This window comes from Schistocerca gregaria, chromosome 2 (assembly GCF_023897955.1).
Source record: "Schistocerca gregaria isolate iqSchGreg1 chromosome 2, iqSchGreg1.2, whole genome shotgun sequence".
Classification (NCBI taxonomy): domain Eukaryota; kingdom Metazoa; phylum Arthropoda; class Insecta; order Orthoptera; family Acrididae; genus Schistocerca; species Schistocerca gregaria.
The window spans coordinates 83,496,232-83,514,536 of record NC_064921.1 but is presented as its reverse complement, the minus strand read 5'-3'; the positions used below and the strand labels follow the sequence as shown (position 1 = coordinate 83,514,536).

Sequence of the window (18,305 nt, the reverse complement as noted above, 5' to 3'; positions counted from 1 at the left end):
ATGCTCATTATTTTTACATTTACTGAATGCTGAATGGAGTAGGAAGTATAGAAATCCTGTAGAATGAAGGCTTTCACGACCGGGTGTCATGGCTGTTGATATACATTCCGGGATGTGAGGTCGTGGTCCAAGAACTTTTCTGCTCCTTTCGTTTCGTCCAGGACTGCGCTGGACTTCCTCAGAGGTGCTGCTCCGCTGAGTCTTGCCGAGTCTTGCCTGTCGTCTGTAGAACGTCATCTTCGTGGCGTAGCAATTTTAATGGTCAGTAGTGTACAATTACACGTGGAGAGGTCCGGAGTTCGAGTCTCGATCCGGCACACAGATTTAATCTGTCAGGAAATTTCATACGTGTAGAGGTTTGTCCATATGTGTGAAAATGTCACGCTGTAGACCTTCTGCACAAGTAAAATGGAATAAATTAAGGTACAGTTGCCAACAGTAACATATGTCGAGTGGAAAAGCAAGGTAAGTATATGTAGTTCTCTTCAGGCCAGAGTTTAGAATAATATGAAGTAATGATTTTTAGCAATTTATATTTTGTCTCTTATACAATGAGAGTTAAGCTGGCATATAAAACTGTGACATGTTACTGTAGAGTGTAGTTCTGTAAATTCATTTTTTGTTCATGAGGAGCAAAGCAGGTGCTTGTTTCTTAGATGATGGCGTAATGAGGTATAGCGATACATTGACAGAGTAATGAAGTAATTATGAGAAGTAATGAGTAATATATTAGGTAGTAAACTAACAGACATGAACAATCCATTTGATGCTAACTATATACAGGTAGATGTGGTTCTGTTACAGTGAAAATCCGTTCGAGTTAGGCCCTATTTGGTGCTATTTACATATGTAATTTGAGATACTGAAAATGGGAAGTTCACTGATGGGATAATATCTTGATGAAGTAGTAGTAATAATCATATACCGTACTGCTGCATATTTGGTTTTACATGGTTTTACATGCTACTGGAAATTTCTATTTCTTTTCTGACTAATGAATGGTTTACAGTAATGATGATACATTGAAGAAAAAGTATTTTTGGTAATTGTCTGATAACGATGACTCAAAAATAATGCGAACATTCCAACAAGAGAGAATAATTTTATGGCGTTTTGGGGAATTTCATGGCGATTTAGTAATATAATTTGAGTGAATTTAATACAACTTGTAATTATGTAAAAGGGAAAGCAGAAGGGTGGAATGAGTATGTACAGGGTCTATACAAGGACGATGTTATTGAGGACAATATTATAGAAATGGAAGAGAATGTAGATGAAGATGAAATGGGAGATATGATACTGCGTGAAGAGTTTGACAGAGCACTGAATGATCTAAGTCGAAGCAAGACCCCAGGAGTAGACAACATCCCATTAGAACTAATGACAGCTTTGGGAGAGACAGGCCTAACAAAACTCTACCATTTAGTGGGCAAGATGTATGAGACAGGCGAGATACCTTCATACTTCAAGAAGAATATAATAATTCCAATCCCAAAGAAAGAAGGTGTTGACAGGCGTGAAAATTACCGAAGTATCTGTTTAATAAGCCACGGCTGCAAAATACTAACACGCATTCTTTACAGACGAATGGAAAACTGGTAGAAGGCGACCTCGAGGAAGACCTGTTTGGATTACACAGAAATTTTGAAACACGTGAGGCAATACTGACTCTACGACTTATCTTAGAAAATAGATTAAGGTAAGGCAAACCTACGTTTCTAGCATTTGTAGACTTAGAGAAAGCTTTTGATAATGTTGATTGGAATACCCTCTTCAAAATTCTGAAGGTGTCAGGGGTAAAATACAGGGAGCGAAAGGCTATTAACAATTTGTACAGAAACCAGATGGCAGTTATAAGAGTCGAGGAGCATGAAAGGGAGACAGTGGTTGGGAAGGGAGTGAGACAGGGTTGTAGCCTATCCCCGATGTTATTCAATCTGTATATTGAGCAAGCGGTAAAGGAAACACAAGGAAAAATTTGGAGTAGGAATTAAAATCCATAGAGAAGAAATAAAAACTCTGAGGTTCGCCGATGACATTGTAATTCTGTCAGAGACAGCAAAGGATCTGGAAGAGCAGCTGAACGGAATGGACAATGTCTTGAAAGGAAGATATCAGATGGAGATCAACGAAATCAAAACGAGTTTAATGGAATGTAGTCGAATTAAATTGGGTGATGTGACGGAATTAGATTAGGAAATGAGACACTTAAAGTAGCAAAGGAGTTATGCTATTTGGGTGCAAAATAACTGATGATGGTCGAAGTAGAGAGGATATAAAATGTAGACTGGCAATGGCAAGGAAATCGTTTCTGACGGAGAGAAATTTGTTAACATCGAGTTTAGATTTATATGTCAGGAAGTCGTTTCTGAAAGTATTTGTATGGAGTGTAGCCATGTATGGATGTGAAACGTGGACGATAAATCGTTTAGACAAGAAGAGAATAGAAGCTTTCGAAATCTGGTGCTAGAGAAGAATGCTGAAGACTAGATGGGTAGATCACATAACTAATGAGGAAGTATTGAACAGAATTGGAAAGAAGAGAAATTTGTGGCACAACTTGACTAGAAGAAGGGATCAGTTGGTAGGGCATATTCTGAGGCATCAAGGGATCACCAATTTAGTATTGGAGGGCAGCATGGAGGGTAAAAATCGTAGAGGGAGACCAAGGGATGAGTACACTGTTGTGGTTGGCAGGAGAGTCAACACCGTGTTACTAGAGGAGGCCGAAAGGCACACGTTTTCGCTCACGCAGGCTGGCGTGAGGTCTGGAACAGGACAAGGAAATTAGACTTTAGAAAAACGGACGTAGCTGGTGGAATACTTAACTTTAATCCATTAATGGTGAACGTCGCTCTTGACATTTCATGGTTCAATATCAATAATAACTTATTGTGTCGCCTTGCTAGGTCGTAGCAAATAACGTAGCTGAAGGCTATGCTAACTATCGTCTCGGCAAATGAGAGTGTATTTTGTCAGTGAACCATCGCTAGCAAAGTCGGCTGTAGAACTGGGGCGAGTGCTAGTAAGTTTCTCTAGACCTGCCGTGTGGCGGCGCTCGGTCCTCAATCACTGATGGTGGCGACACGCGGGTCCGACGTTTACTACCAGACCGCGGCCTATTTAAAGGCTACCACCTAGCACGTGTGGTGTCCGGCGGTGACACCACATACACTAAACAGATTCAGAAGAATGTAGGTTGCAGTAAGTGCTTGGAGATGAAGTATCTTGCGCAGGATAGAGTAACATGGAGAGCAGCATCAAACCAGTCTCTGGACTGAAGATCACAATAACAACATGTGATGTTATTGTGATCACATTTCTCTTGTCTTTGTAATATGTAAATTATATGCTTGGTCATTTTAAATATGAAATTAGATACTGGAGATCAAGGAAGGTAGGAATTTGAGTTAATGCACAGATTCCATTCTTTTTATATTACTTGAAGTAAACTCAGTGAAAAGCAGAGAGACTGGACTGTAGGTTTTAATTAAATGTACAATACATAAACTTGTAGGCAACCAAGAATTTGAGTTCACTGTATATGAAAAGATCCTTGTATTATTGTATGTAGGTTTCCTTTCAAGAGAAGAAGAATTAGCCTATTTTATTTAATTGCTTTTCATGTGTCTCAGCTCACTGTGACTGTGTTCCACTGGCCGAGATGGCGGTAAGTGCTGCTCGGCTGACATAGGGTGTGTTCAAGTCCACATTTTACAAGAGATTAGGAAAATTTTATTTTCAGTTTGTTCCTCTGGGCACCCTCTGCAATATCTTGAAATTTCCGTTATAACTTCGAAATACCGCATAAATATATTAATCATGCCAAACATCGCCTTATGGCAAAGTGAGAGTATTTCTATTTACGTGCATTGTTTATTTACTGTGTCCCCAAGTGCACGCTTGTGTGTGTGTGTATGTGTGTGTGTGTGTGTGTGTGTGTGTATGTGTATGTAGGTACGTGCGTGGATGGGGATGTCGGTGGGATAGTATGTGAGTGTGTACGTGTCTGTGAGTTCTGGCTGAAATGTTTGTTGTCGAAATTGATTTGCCATGTAGGGAAGAGTGTTGTACGTGGAGGATAGTGTGCAAGGCCACATATGATGTTTCCTTGTCGGTGTTTCCATCTGGTGACCAATTTTGAGTCACTGGTCAGAACGTGCACTAGAAAACGTTATGAGCACTTTCAGGCATTTTCTATTGTTTTTGTTGTTGTAAGACCGAGTTTGTGTGTTGTGCTTTGTGTGTAAATATGTGCTGTGTCCGGGAAGTAAGAACAAATTTGAATTTTGCGTCATTTATTCATATGGCGGTTGGCAGCCATGGTTTTTTCGTGTTTGTTATCTGCGATCCTTCCCATTAGTAGCCTCATAACTTTTGTGGTGGTGAGGATTCTTGTTTGATGTATACGTGCGTCATCAGTTCGTAAGCTGATCCGGAAGTTTGAGACCACGAGTTCTGTTTCAAACGTTAATAAAACAGGATGACCGCATTCTGTTCAAACACAAGAAAACACTGGTGGCGTGCATGACAAGACCGTAACCCCCGAAAATCTGTTCGCCGACGAGTTCAACAATTGAATTTATCACCAAGTTCACGGCAGGAAACCCTTTGAAAAGATCTGAAAATGCATGTGCCAATAAGCAGAACTGCAGAATTTGGGATGACGAAAATCCGCGAGTGATTGTGGAAGACGAGATGCGTCCACAATGCACGACTGTGTGGTGTGGGTTCTGGCCAGGAGGAGTGATCCGTCCGTCCTTTTTTGAAAATGATGACAGCTGCCAGCTGGCGAACGTTACCGAAACATGCTTCCTGGTTTTTTTTTCCCTCTTATTGATGAAAATACGATTTTCTGTTTCAACATGATGGTGCGACATGTCACAAATCCCGTGAAACGGTTGCTCTCCTGAATGGAAAGCTTTCTCAAAAAATTATCTCTTTGCTTGGCAACCAGGAATGACCTGTGAAATCATGTGATCTTATGCCTTGTGACTTTTTTGTGGGGATTTGTGAAATCAAAACTCTACATGAACAAACCACAAATAATACACCAGTTGAAGTATGAAATTAAAAAGGTTGTTAACGGCATCTCACCAGATGTTTGTGAACGTGTTATGGAGAACTTCAGTAAACGCATTGCTTGTTGCACTCCGGACTTGGGTGGTTATATGGAAGATATAATTTTTCACACTTAAATGAGAGAAGTGACATAATGTGTTCGTAAAAAAAAACATCACATTTTCAATAAATTTTGTCTATTATGTAGCATTTTAGTAAACGTCCCTACTTTCCAGACAACCTCAATATATTTTTTTAATCTAGTTACATACCATGTGGATGGTTAAGGTATATTTCGTCAGTCATGCACCATCTTGCTCCTGGAAACAGAAACTCTTCTACCATGGAACATGTGGTACTTGTGAATGAAATGAGTTTCTTTAATGTCTTAACAACTTCCCCTGACTGGAAAATGTATATTCGCGTTAGTTGCCAGTAGCGTCTATTTAAAACTGTTTTCAGTTTGTAACTGAATTCTGATGATACTTCTTGATTTGATTTCTCGTACTGGTTACTGGTGTGCAGTAGAGGAATAATGTGGAACATAGACTGTTAAATATAACACTGACAACATTTTCTAGATTTTTACACTTGAGTAGAACACTTGTGAAACACTGTTCTGAGGTTACACATGGTGATGTATTAAACGCGCAAGCAAACTTGACACTCGGCGCGATGGCTGATGGGAGCGAGTGCAAATTCATTTCCCATTTACAGCCGCTCCCATCAGCCAACGCGTTGAGTGTCAACTTTGTCTGCGCAATTAATACATGGCCATGTTAACCTCAGAACAGAGTTTCAAGTTTGGAATAAACCTACAGTCTGTTAAGTCGTGGTCAGGTAATCAGCAGAAAAACGTATTTGACAACAAACTGAAACATATACATACACAGTATATGAATAAATGATAAGTGCAATTAGAGTAATTAATAATACTTCCAGTAATCCGCAGCCTCGATAATTGCTTCGCATCTCCGAGGTACGCTTGCAACCAAGTTTTTCACACGTGGAAGGACCTCCAAATGCGTCTAATTTGCGATGACAGATGTTTTAAAGTGAAGATTGTTTTTCGGTGCAACTTCTTTCTAATGCAAGACCATACATTTTCAATAAGATTAGCGTCAGGAGGCTGTAAGAACCATTCCAGTATCTGAACACCTTTCTTCTTTTTGCAGTGCTTCGAATCATTATCTTCCTGCAACATCCGACCTTCATTTTTGTCGAAGAACCAGCATTTGGTAGTCGGCATCAAACACGTTTGATAAACGCTACACGTTAAGTTGCACTCCTATCTTTTCTTGTGCATCTCAATAAAAAATTCAAGATACAATAATGCTTTATGGACACTGCATGAAGGACAAAGGTTCCTTCTGTTGGAATATGACAGAACAAAGTCGATATCTTTTATAATTTTTGTGTAATACCTACCACACTCTTACTAAACAGGCTATCATTTTCTGGTGCAATTCCTGTAATTTCAGAAAAGAACTGTGGCACATATAAAGTGGATGCTGTCAGTTCAAAATGAAATAATACAGCATATTAAACTTCTATTGCAAGACTTGTTAGAGGTGTCAGGTAAGTGTTCCAAGATACAGCAATGCCCTCTACACCCTAAGGCAGTACAATGTAAGGTATCCTAAAACATAACGATCTTTCGTTCTGTAATCATTTCGCTAGCTTATGTTTCGATTTTCGTTATTTTCGTCAGCACAAGAATGCTAGTATGTAGCTGCGCACGATTCAGAAAATAACATTCTTGTTGACACTTCCACCTGATGAGTCTGGAACGTGTTTCAAAACGTTTCGACCAGGGGCGGCTTCTAAGGTAGTGCCGCTGTGCCGTGTCACCAGTTGTATATAAAAAAAAGAGAAGGAAATAGAAATCTGTGCGAACTGCGCATAAAACATTGTTTCGGAGCACTTATTTTCTGATTTGAAGAGGCGCGTTTCGCCGCGCACGTTCTCGCGGTAGTTTTCTGACGCTTGGAGCGAACGGCAGATTGCCACCATCTGCCCTCGTAAAGCGCTGTGTGAAAGGCTCGGCCATTAGTTTCTGCATGCTTCTTATGGCGTAGTGGAGCCACAGCCAAACTGACTCTGAGTTTTACGCTCCTTCCGCCAGAGAGCAGTATAGTGCAGGACCTATAGAAGCAAGATCTGACATCTAGCGATCCTTTTAGAATACATCAGGGCCCAGATTTCTTGTAATCCAATCTTTTTGCAAGTTAATGCTTATGCATTCCTAATCGCTAATTAATGTTTAATTAAATCTAATACGCAAATAATACACTTAAACTTCGATATAAGTAGCTATATGTAATTTGAATATACTTATGCTATTAAGATTTTGAAATTAAGAGGCATTCTTTCAATATTGGTATACAGAACAAAAACAAATGTGTTCACCACCTGCTGAGCATCTCTTTTCCAAGCAAATGTGTAGTATTTCTGTTTATACTCGTACGTTCCTGTAATAAAAACGTCATTTGGCGACAGGACTCTCAGATAAAAAACACTAGATAGACCACTCCCGAATCTCAATCTGCAGCGGCAAACAAAAAATCGATGTCGTATTTTCGATCCAGAAATTTACCGAAAGAACAGATGTATTTGTGAGGGGTGATGTTCATTGCTGTAAGAACGGAATAACTGATATTATATATGGTCTAAAATGAAATTACATGAAATGTCAAAGCGACACGAGAATAATGTGCTTAGTCTTTCATTTCTAGACAAAACCAACATTCAGCAGAAATTAGATTCGCAATATAGACAAACTACTGACACCCACAACAAACGTGTAGAAAAGAATGGATATATATTGAATTTGATTGTAAACTGTATTTGCTTCTGTTTAGCTTTGGAACTCGATGAATCTGATGCCTCTGAACCTGATGCCTCTCAAAATAAGAGGGTTTTTCTTGAGCTAATTCAGTTCAGTGCAGAACAGGATAAAGGTCTCTAAGTTCCTTTCAGTCAAGCATCAGTGTTCAAAGGCATTTCTAAGACTGTTCAGAACGAACTACTGCAATGCACATTGGGAGTGTACAACGATGAAGTTCGTAATGAAGTAAAACGTGCCAATTATGCTGCAATAATCGTGGATGAAAGCACAGATGTGTTTTTGCGAATTTCAATTGGTTATAGTTTTGCGTTACGTTGAAATATTTTGGAACTTAGTTAATCCAGAAAGTCAGATGCTGATACTATAGCTGTATTCTCAAAGAGATTGAACCCAGCCAAGAGACGATGGCAATGGAGAGCACTGTGCTTGCCTGCGACTCCTCAAGAATTCAGTCCATTTCCAAACACACTACCAAAGAAAAGTACAGCGGCCAGAAGGAAAAGAGACAAACACGGATCTTGAGAGAAACCCCAGAAAAACAAGAACTTGTAGAACAATAGCAGAAGAAAGCAAAGGGGACTGCAAGAGATTCCTGTGAATCAAACAGTCAGGGTGGAGACGCAGCTTGTTTTCGACAGTGATGACTCTGCTGTAGAAGTGCAAATTGAGTTGAATGAGAGACGATGACATCGATTTTTCTAGTAGTGAAGAAGGGCACGATACATTCACAACGCTAACTGAAGATCACAAAAAGAATGGTCACTTTGTGGCGAATGTAAAGAGACTACAAAAACAGACTCTGTTTTGGCAAATTGTTGCCATACTGGTTCTACCGACAATGAAACAAAATCGTAAAAGTGTCGTACCTCAAGAAATAACATAAAAGTGAAAACCATTACATTATGGTGAATAATCCAAAAGAAAGTGACACCCTCTTTAGTGTCAATGATTGTGTGTAAAGTAACGAAGCCCCAGCATGCTGGAGGTAGTAAGCGTTGTAATAATTTTCTAGCCTTTCCGGTCTCTTTGTGTTATCACAATGCTTAGTAAAAATGTGGAAATATTTGTGTAATATTGAAATAAATGTGTTAATTATGAGGAAAGAAATTTTCGTGTCAATAATTTACTTCCCGAAATGTGTGTTCACAGTAGGACTGCTGATATTTTTAAAAATATCGGGAATCCGAGACTTACATATTTTCAAGAATATCATTACCGCATTCGATGTATCGAGGACGGTATCGATATACCGAAATACTGCAGAAGCAAATCTCGATGTACTTGCCTATAAAAAGTATCAGCTGCACATTGTAAATATAAAGCCAGGTATAAAGCAGTAAATTTAAGAATTGATTTATTATTAGATATTCTGTACATCAACAAGAAGGCAGTTTGTCTATTCCCCTTAGAGCAAGAACTGAAAGGAAAACGATTCACGTTCACGCCTGTCAGTAACCGCTTTGCTAACAATGATAACTTCATGTAAGTCGCACAGTAAAAGGTATACGATGGATTAGTCGTTCGGTTTCGTCACACATCGGTTTTTTCCGGAACACTTTACGTCGACTTCCTTGTTTTTTTTTAATTTCTGTCAACACCAGTGACCTAACAGATGTAGTGTCAAAACTGCGTGGTGAAGCTAAAAGTTACAGTATCTGATAGTAGCGCCGAGCACCGAACGCCTACTACGACATCATTTCCCCTCACATGTCCCAGCCCTCTGCAAAGATCAGTCTTGTCATTTAGAAACTTGTTCGTCGTTTTCAGCAACTGCTTTTGAAGAATGCCGATGTGAAGCAACAGCACACTAGCTTCGTTTAAAACTTTGTCTTAACGCCTCTGGTGTGCAATTACTTCACATCGGAATCTTGTTATTCCATTCACCCCCTCAGTGTAATTGGATTTCTTTTGTGCCATATACACTATGTGATTAAAAGTATCCGGACACCCCCAAAAACATACATTTTTCGTATTAGGTGCATTGTGCCACCACCTACTGCCAGGTACTCCATATCAGCGACCTCCGTTGTCACTAGACGTCGTGAGAGGGCAGAATGGGGCGCTCCGCGGAACTCGCGGACTTCAAACGTGGTCAGGTGATTGGGTGTCACTTGTGTGATGCCTCGCCTCGCTCGATGTAAGGTGCGTAAACATTGGACGATTGAACAGCGGAGAAACGTTGCGTGAAGTGACGAATCGCGGTACAGTGTGGCAATCCGATGGCAGGGTTTGTGTGTGGCGAATGCCCGGTGAACGTCATCTGCCAGCTTGTGTAGTACCAACAGTAAAATTCGGAGGCGGTGGTGTAGTCGTGTTTTACATGGAGGGGGCTTGCACCCCTTGTTGTTTTCCATGGCACTATCACAGCACAGGCCTACATTGATGTTTTAAGCACGTTCTTGCTTCACACTGTTGAAGAGCAAATCGGGGGCGGCGATTACATCTATCAACACGATCGAGCACCTGTTCATAATGCACGGCCTGTTGCGGAGTGGTTGCACGACAGTAACATCCCTGTAAAGGGCTGGCCTGCACAGAGTCCTGACCTTAATCCTATAGAACACCTTGGGGACATTTTGGAACGCCGACTTCGTGCCAGGCCTCACCGACCGACATCGATACCTCTCCTCAGTGCAGCACTCGGTGAAGAATGGGCTGCCATTCCCCAAGAAACCTGCCAGCACCTGTTTGAACATAATATGCCTGTGAGAGTGAAAGCTCTCACCAAGGCTAAGGGTGGGCCTACACCATATGGATATCCAGCATTACCGATGGAGGGCACCACTAACTTGTATGCCATTTCAGCTACGTGTCCGGATACTTTTGGCCACATTGTGTATATTTACTTCACACAGTCAAAGTGAAAAACTGGAATTTGTGAAAGCTGAATAAGTAGTAAGACTCCTTCACATAGTGAAAGTAAAATTATGTTCTACTATAGTTTCAAAACAACAAGTTCAAATATTTACCGCAAATTGAGAAAAAAATATAATATAAAATAAAAATATCGCCACTCGACTTTGCAATTTTTGTATCAATATAGTGTGTGAAATATATCTCCCATGTATACCAATATGCGTTGGAATAAATATCGATGTATTAGGATATCGATACATTGTCGCATGCCCTAGCTCATAGTGGCCCCAGTAACTATTCACTCTGCCCCTGTATGGGACACAGTGAGCATGAAAGGGAAAGCTTTACTTTTCCCAAATTTGTCCCAAAAAACGACAAGTTTAAAAACAACGAATGTAATTACGTGAGTCGCGGACATTGTGTCAACTTTCTATTACAGTTACTGTCGTTGAAAACAAATACTAAGTGAGTTTTGTGCTCATTGTGCCCCAGCAGAACTTTGTATCAACGTACATTGATGTTCTACCATGATTCTGTGTCGAACGAAGTGCTAACTGTTAAGCAACAGTGACAGTAACAATTACATGTCATCTTCGTAGAAAAAGATTATTTCTAAATTTAAGTATTCTATCTTAAGAGTTTTAATAAAATGAACTGCAAATTTTGTATGTGTGTTGTAGTATCTGTCCGACCTCCTAGACTAGAGCGCCTCAACAGGCTACGCTGCAATAGAGCGTTTTCTTCGACGTATTTCGTAATTACGTAACAGAGCCTATGTTCCAAAGTCGTGCTGCAGATCGACGTCAGTGATTCTGGTCAGCCGGCCGGGGTGGGCGAGGGTTTCTAGGCGCTACAGTCTGGAACCGCGCGACAGCTACGGTCGCAGGTTCGAATCCTCCCTCGGGCGTGGATGTGTATGATGTCCTTAGGTTAGTTAGGTTTAAGTAGTTCTAGGGGACTAATGACCCAGAAGTTAAGTCCCATAGTGCTCAAAGCCATTTGAACCATTTTTGATACTGGTCTACAATGGCAGCGGCCTCACCTTAACCTTGTGCGCCCTCCGGGCCACGCCCACGACGGTGAGCCCCTCCCTGAGCAGGGCCTGCGTGATGGCGGCGCCGATGCCAGCGCTGGCGCCCGTCACCATGGCCACGCGTCCCCTGTACCTCTCCATGCTGCGCAGCCGTCGCCGTCTGCAGTGTCTGCTATTTGCGACGCGACTCACACGGCGGCCAGCCGGTCTCGCTAATTATAAAGCCCGGCTCAAGGTCACCCCCCACCCCTCCCCCACCCCTACCGCGTAGAGTGGGACACACTGTAAACTTAACAGCTGGATGGAGCGAGCGTTTGCTTCGCAGTAGCCGAGTACTCTGTTGCCTTCTGTTTCACTGGAAAAAAATTAGCATCATTCACACAAATCGAGAACATACTCAGTTGTTCTTTCTTGTTTTCGGTACATATTTCACATCACCGGTTTCTTCCAGAGCCATACATTTATTAAATAAACTCCCCATTTTCGTAAATGCCTATGTATTAATTCTGTTTTAATTTTATTAGATTTTACGTGTGGGTGGACCCATAAACGGGCTGTCGGTGTTAGAAATATAAAATGTAGATAGGGTTGCCATACGTCGCGAATTTCGCGGACAGTCCGCGATTTTATGCTCGAAGACGGGTGCCCTGGACGAAGAGGAAAATCTCCGCGAAAAAAATTGCTAGTAAGAAAAAAAAAATTTTTACGCACGTTTTGTCACTGGCCTCCGCTTTTCATAACTCCTGCAAACTTGACGATAGCCGTTGAAACCTGTGCTGATATTCCATGTCACTTCAGAATAGCTCGGCTATTTTCAGAACAGACTGTGGAAGCAGTGCAACTGTTGTAGTTGGCTGAAGAGCCTACACCGTTTTACGAGGGGAGGCCGAAATGCACGCGTTTTAGCTCACGCAGGCTGTCCTGAAGAGGGAAGATCTATACTGATGTGAAGTCTGGAACATGACAAGGAATTAGAATTAAGAAAGCGTACGTAATAGTTTGACACTTAACTTTAATGCATTAATGATGAACGTCGCTCTTGACGGTACATGATTCACAATATTATCAGTTCAGAATACATTCTTGAAGAATATGGCGCCTTGCTAGGTCGTAGAAAATGAAGTAACGCAGAGGCCTTGCGGTTCTAGACGCTACAGTCTGTAGCCGAGCGACCGCTCCGGTCGCAGGTTCCAATCCTGCCTCGGGTATGGATGTGTGTGATGTCCTTAGGTTAGTTAGGTTTAAGTAGTTCTAAGTTCTAGGGGACTGATGACCACAGATGTTAAGTCGCATAGTGCTCAGAGCTATTTTTTGACGTAGCTGAAGACTATGAAAAACTGTCGTCTCTACAAATGAGAGCGTACGTAGTCAGTGAACCATCGCTAGCAAAGTCGGCTGTTCAACGGGGGCGAGTGCTGGGAAGTCTCTCTAGACCTGCCGTGTGGCGGCGCTCGCTCTGCAATCACTGATAGTGGCGACACGCGGGTCCGACGTATACTAACGGACCGCGGCCGATTTAGAGGCTACCACCTAGCAAGTGTAGTCTGGCGGTGACACCACAGCAACAATCGATTCTTTGCGAGCGTTTCACTTTTCTGATGTTGGTTTACAACGTCTCTGCTGTCAGTATCTGATATTCTTTCGTCGTGTAAAGTTAACATACAGCTGTGCGAAGTGTACTTCTGGAGTTGTTATTGCACAGAATTTGAAATTTAAAATGTCGAAACGAAAAGTACATTTTCGATTGTTGTTGTTGCGGTCTTCAGTCCTGAGACTGGTTTGATGCAGCTCTCCATGCTATTCTATCCTGTGCAAGCTTCTTCATCTCCCAGTACCTACTGCAACCTACATCCTTCTGAATCTGCTTAGTGTATTCATCTCTTGGTCTCCCTCTACGATTTTTACCCTCCACGGTGCCCTCCAATACCAAATTGGTGATCCCAGAACATGTCCTACCAACCGATCCCTACTTCTGGTCAAGTTGTGCCACATACTCTTCTCCCCAATCCTATTCAATACTTCCTCATTAGTTATGTGATCTACCCATCTAATCTTCAGCATTCTTCTGTAGCACCACATTTCGAAAACTTCTACTCTCTTCTTGTCCAAACTATTTATCGTTCATGTTTCACTTCCATACATGGCTACACTCCATACAAATACTTTCAGAAATGACTTCCTGACACTTAAATCTATACTCGATGTTAACAAATTTCTCTTCTTCAGAAACGCTTTCCTTGCCATTGCCAGTCTACATTTTATATCCTCTCTACTTCGACCATCATCAGTTATTTTGCTCCCCAAATAGCAAAACTTCTTTACTACTTTCAGTGTCTCATTTCCTAATCTAATTCCCTCAGCATCACCCGACTTAATTCGACTACATTCCATTATCCTCGTTTTGAATATGTTAATGCGTTTCCAAGTATTAAACGTGGAAGAAACGAACATCAGGCTATTTGCAAAGTGTGGGGTTAAATACAGTGCATTTTAGGTACGTAATAGTAAACAATGCCTATCATTTGTAGAAAGCATACAAATGAGTATTATAAGTGATCAAATTACTGAACATATCGATCCGTGTTTTAACCACATCATTATAATATCCGATTTTGGCCTTGATTTTCGTCCTTGGATTATGGCAATCCTAAATGTAGACGTAACTGAGATATTTATTGGCAGTTTGCTTCTATAAGTATGGTAACTCGGAATGTTTTCTGCGTTTGCGGCAGTTGAAATTGTGTGCGCATGCGCGTAACGGCATTGTGCAGGAAACGCGCCTCAGTAGCCATGTTGAAATCCATTAGAAGGTATAGTGTGTACCTCTTCTCGCGAACTAAAGTCTGTTACACTGGTACGACGTCGTTTTCGGCGTGATTGTGAACTGCGACCAACTGACAATGTAACAATCGAGAAATACGACAAGCGGAGTTTGCTTTCGATGCCGGGCTGCCACACCAAGCACGCAGTTGCTGGGACAGCTGTTGAATTAATCCGTGCGTCCTTTCAAATGACGAGCAAGTAGGCAGTTACACAGTAGCCTCGTTGGACAGTATACATTGTACTGAACCTCTCCCCCTACGTAATGATCGAGTGCGAACTTGACTTTTCGAAAGTGAATGTGTGGTGTGAATTGTTGAAGGACAGGATTATACACTAGTGGAAATCAGCGTAAAGGCATGAATATTTGATTTGCAGGAAAATCAACTTTGTCTGCTGGAATAATTGTGCACATTATACAGGCAACAGAATGACATCTAGTATACTGACAAATACAGTCAAATAGTATCGCATTTCATGTCAGTAGTAAAGTATATGTCAAAATTGAGGTGGTGGAGGGTGGAATTTGGTATAAAGATAGTCGGCTCGGTGTGATGTTTTTAGTGTGCTACGTGAGTTTCTTGCAGTATGTATTGTGTATATAAACAGCGATTGTGATAATGTCAGCCGGCCGTCGTGGACAAGCGGTTTTAGGCGCTACAGTCTGGAACCGCGCGACCGCTGCGGTCGCAGGTTCACCTCCTACCTCGGGCATGGATGTGTGTGATGTCCTTAGGTTAATTAGGTTTAAGTAGTTCTAAGTTCTAGGGGACTGATGACCTCAGAAGTTAAGTCCCATAGTGCTAAGAGCCATTTGAACCATTTTGATAATGTCAAGTGGAAAAACAATTATCATGCGATGAAAATGCAAATATCGGTGCGTGGAAGGAAATAAAACTAAAATTAAACTCGGCCTGAACAGGTCACGAAGGCCCAACGGTTCCGACCGGCCGCCGTGTCTTTCTCAGCCTACAGGCGTCATTGAATGCGGATTCGGAGGGGTATGTGGTCAGCACACCGCTCTCCCAGCTGACAGTCAGTTTACAAGACCGGAGCCGATACGTCTCAATCAAGTAGTTTGCCTCACAAGGGCTGAGTGCATGCAGCTCGCCAACAGCGCCCGGCAGACCCGATCCATCCAAGTGCTAGGCCAGCCCGACACCGCTTAACTTCGGCGATCTGACAGGAATCGGTCCGATCACTGCGGCAAGGCCGTTGCTTAGAAAGAAATGGGACGCTAGTCGTCAAATAGCCAAGGAGTTGTAAAGTTCAACTACAGTGATTTATAATTTCATTAGATGGGGCACAAGGTATGGGCAGAACGGAAATGGGCTAGGTAGAAAATTATCTGAGGCATCGGAACGGTTATTTTTGTGCAAAGTAAGGGCTGCAAACCGTTATTCTTCTCAACTTCTTGTTGATTTTCAGTTGCTATTAACTGCCAGACATGTACGACAAATTTTGTCAAATGACAAACGTCTCGCGTTCAAGAAATGACTGTAGAAACCTGCTCTAACACCAACTCATAAACAGGCTAGACTGGAATTTGCTAAAAACATATGTCATAGACTTAAGAATGGGATAAAGTGGCCTTCAGCGATGAGAAGATGTTTAGTGTAGATGGGCCTGATGGATTTCAATACGACTGCGTTATCTGAGAAGAGAGCAGCAGGTAAGAATGAGCAGGAATATTGGTGTTGGAAGTGTTAGGATTAGGGCTGCCTTCTGCAGTAAAGGTAAGTCACGGATGGCTTGGTTGAACACTGGAATGAACTCTAATTTGTGCAGTGAGATCTATAGACAGAACTGGATAGAACGTATGAGGACCTAGGGGACGAAACTCAAGTTTCCACAAGATAATGCGTTTGTTCATGTCCTTGCCACAACAAAAAAGTGGTTTGAAAATAAAGGTATTGGCGTCTTGTCGTGGCCTGCACGTAGCCTGGATTTGAACCTCGTGGAAAACCTTTGGGGAATACTTGCAAGTTTGCAAGGCGTGCATATCTCAATGGAAGGCAATCTGAGGTCGCATGTGCGCTGAAAAGAGGGATACGAGAAAGAGCGGGCGACAGTTCCAGAGGAAAAACTAAAAACGTTAACAAAATCAATGTCGAAGGGAAATTTTGAGGTAACTAGGACGTGTGGAGGTTGAACAAACTTCTATCAATGCAAAAACAAACAGGTCAGCAAGTGCTTTTATAACAACTTTCCTCCAAGAAATACAAACGCTTTATTTTGTTACTTGTGTTATGAAAGAAACTACGTAATTCTATCGTAATTCTATATGTCTTATATTTATCTACTACTTTCACAATAAATTCGGTGCCTCAGACACTGTAGATTACTTTCGTAAGAACCCTATCTCTATACTGATTTCCAGTACTGTAGCGACAGTTTTCTTCGCGACCAACTTTGTCAGGCATCGTACGACGAGGTGAACACGACGTTGTGTTTGTATTTATCAACCGTCACTTTCTAACTTGAAGCTCTTTTGTCTTGCAGTTACGTATTGGATTTTGCGTACTCGAAACTTATGAATGTGTTCAAGAGTTGTAAAGTAGAGTCGCAAGTGGAAGGAAGTCCAACATTTGCAACATATTGTTTGCTCTGAGTTTAGCAGATGTGTGAATGCAGCAATGCAGCTCCTAACACTTGAACTGTATGTGGAGCGGGTGCAAAAAAACGTCAACAAAGGTTTTTACTGTTTCAAGAAACGCTGTCCGTTCTGTCATGACTCGTTTTCTACGTTCACGGACTCTCAGTAACTGATATATGTGATGACCTGCGACGACTTAACCGTAGAACGCCACTTGCAGACAAGGCTCAGAAGTCCGGCGTGGGACTACAACAGGCTGCAGCTGAAAGCAACAAAAATCAAAGGGGTAACTATGCTGAACTTTAGCTTGAACGTCATCATTTCGCTAGTTAAAAATTACTATCGATATTGTTACTGGTGTCTGGCTGTGACGTCCTGATGCTAACTTTGTAAGAGGTGACTGATGGCTGAGCCTTAAGGAATGACATCTCCTCCAGCAAAGGGCAGTGTGAACATAATATCTGTATAATCATCTTGGGGTTGAAGCTCTTTCTTTCCGTGTTTGCTTTAACAATACGTATGTTATTGGACAGGGTCCTCCTTTAGCAAAACACAGCTTTGTTTTTTTAACCTAAACATGTTTCACTGCAATTGCAGCATCTTTAGTCGACTTTTGGGGCCACAGCAGAAGGTTCCACGTCGCGGCGCTGGGAGGACTACTTGCAGTCCTGCTGATTCTGCTGCCACCAAGCCATTACAAGGAAGAACAAGATGCATGACGACTCTCATAATCGGTCCTTCTTATGACCAAGTTTGACTATCATCTCCATAAATGTGGAGGGATGATCACCTGCCAAACAGGATATACTGGCTGATTTGTGCAGATCGAACGAATGTCACGTCCTATGCCTACAGGAAACGCACCGAGGACCAAACAGCAATAGACCTAAAATTGCGGGCATGAAACTTGCAATCGAACGGCCTGACGATCAATACAGAAGTGCAATTTTCATACGAGAGGGAGTAGCCTACGACGGGTTTTAACTTTCAGACAAAAACAACATTGAACTTCTCAGAGTTGAGACTAACCATATGACAATATCATCAAACCCCCAAATACGCCATTCGAATATGACCTGCCGCGCAATATT

At 41.8% G+C, this 18,305-nt stretch overlaps 1 protein-coding gene across 1 annotated transcript in view; it reads right to left on the bottom strand.

The window, feature by feature from the left end:
- The window catches only part of LOC126336360 (dehydrogenase/reductase SDR family member 11-like), a 61,405-nt gene extending 49,420 nt beyond the window's left edge, over positions 1-11,985 (bottom strand). Inside the window, exon 1 of the mRNA XM_049999954.1 lies at positions 11,808-11,985. Within this exon, the coding sequence (XP_049855911.1) occupies positions 11,808-11,939 (132 nt within the window). The 5' untranslated portion in view covers positions 11,940-11,985. The remainder of the gene's footprint in view (positions 1-11,807) is intronic.
- Positions 11,986-18,305: the final 6,320 nt, after the last annotated feature.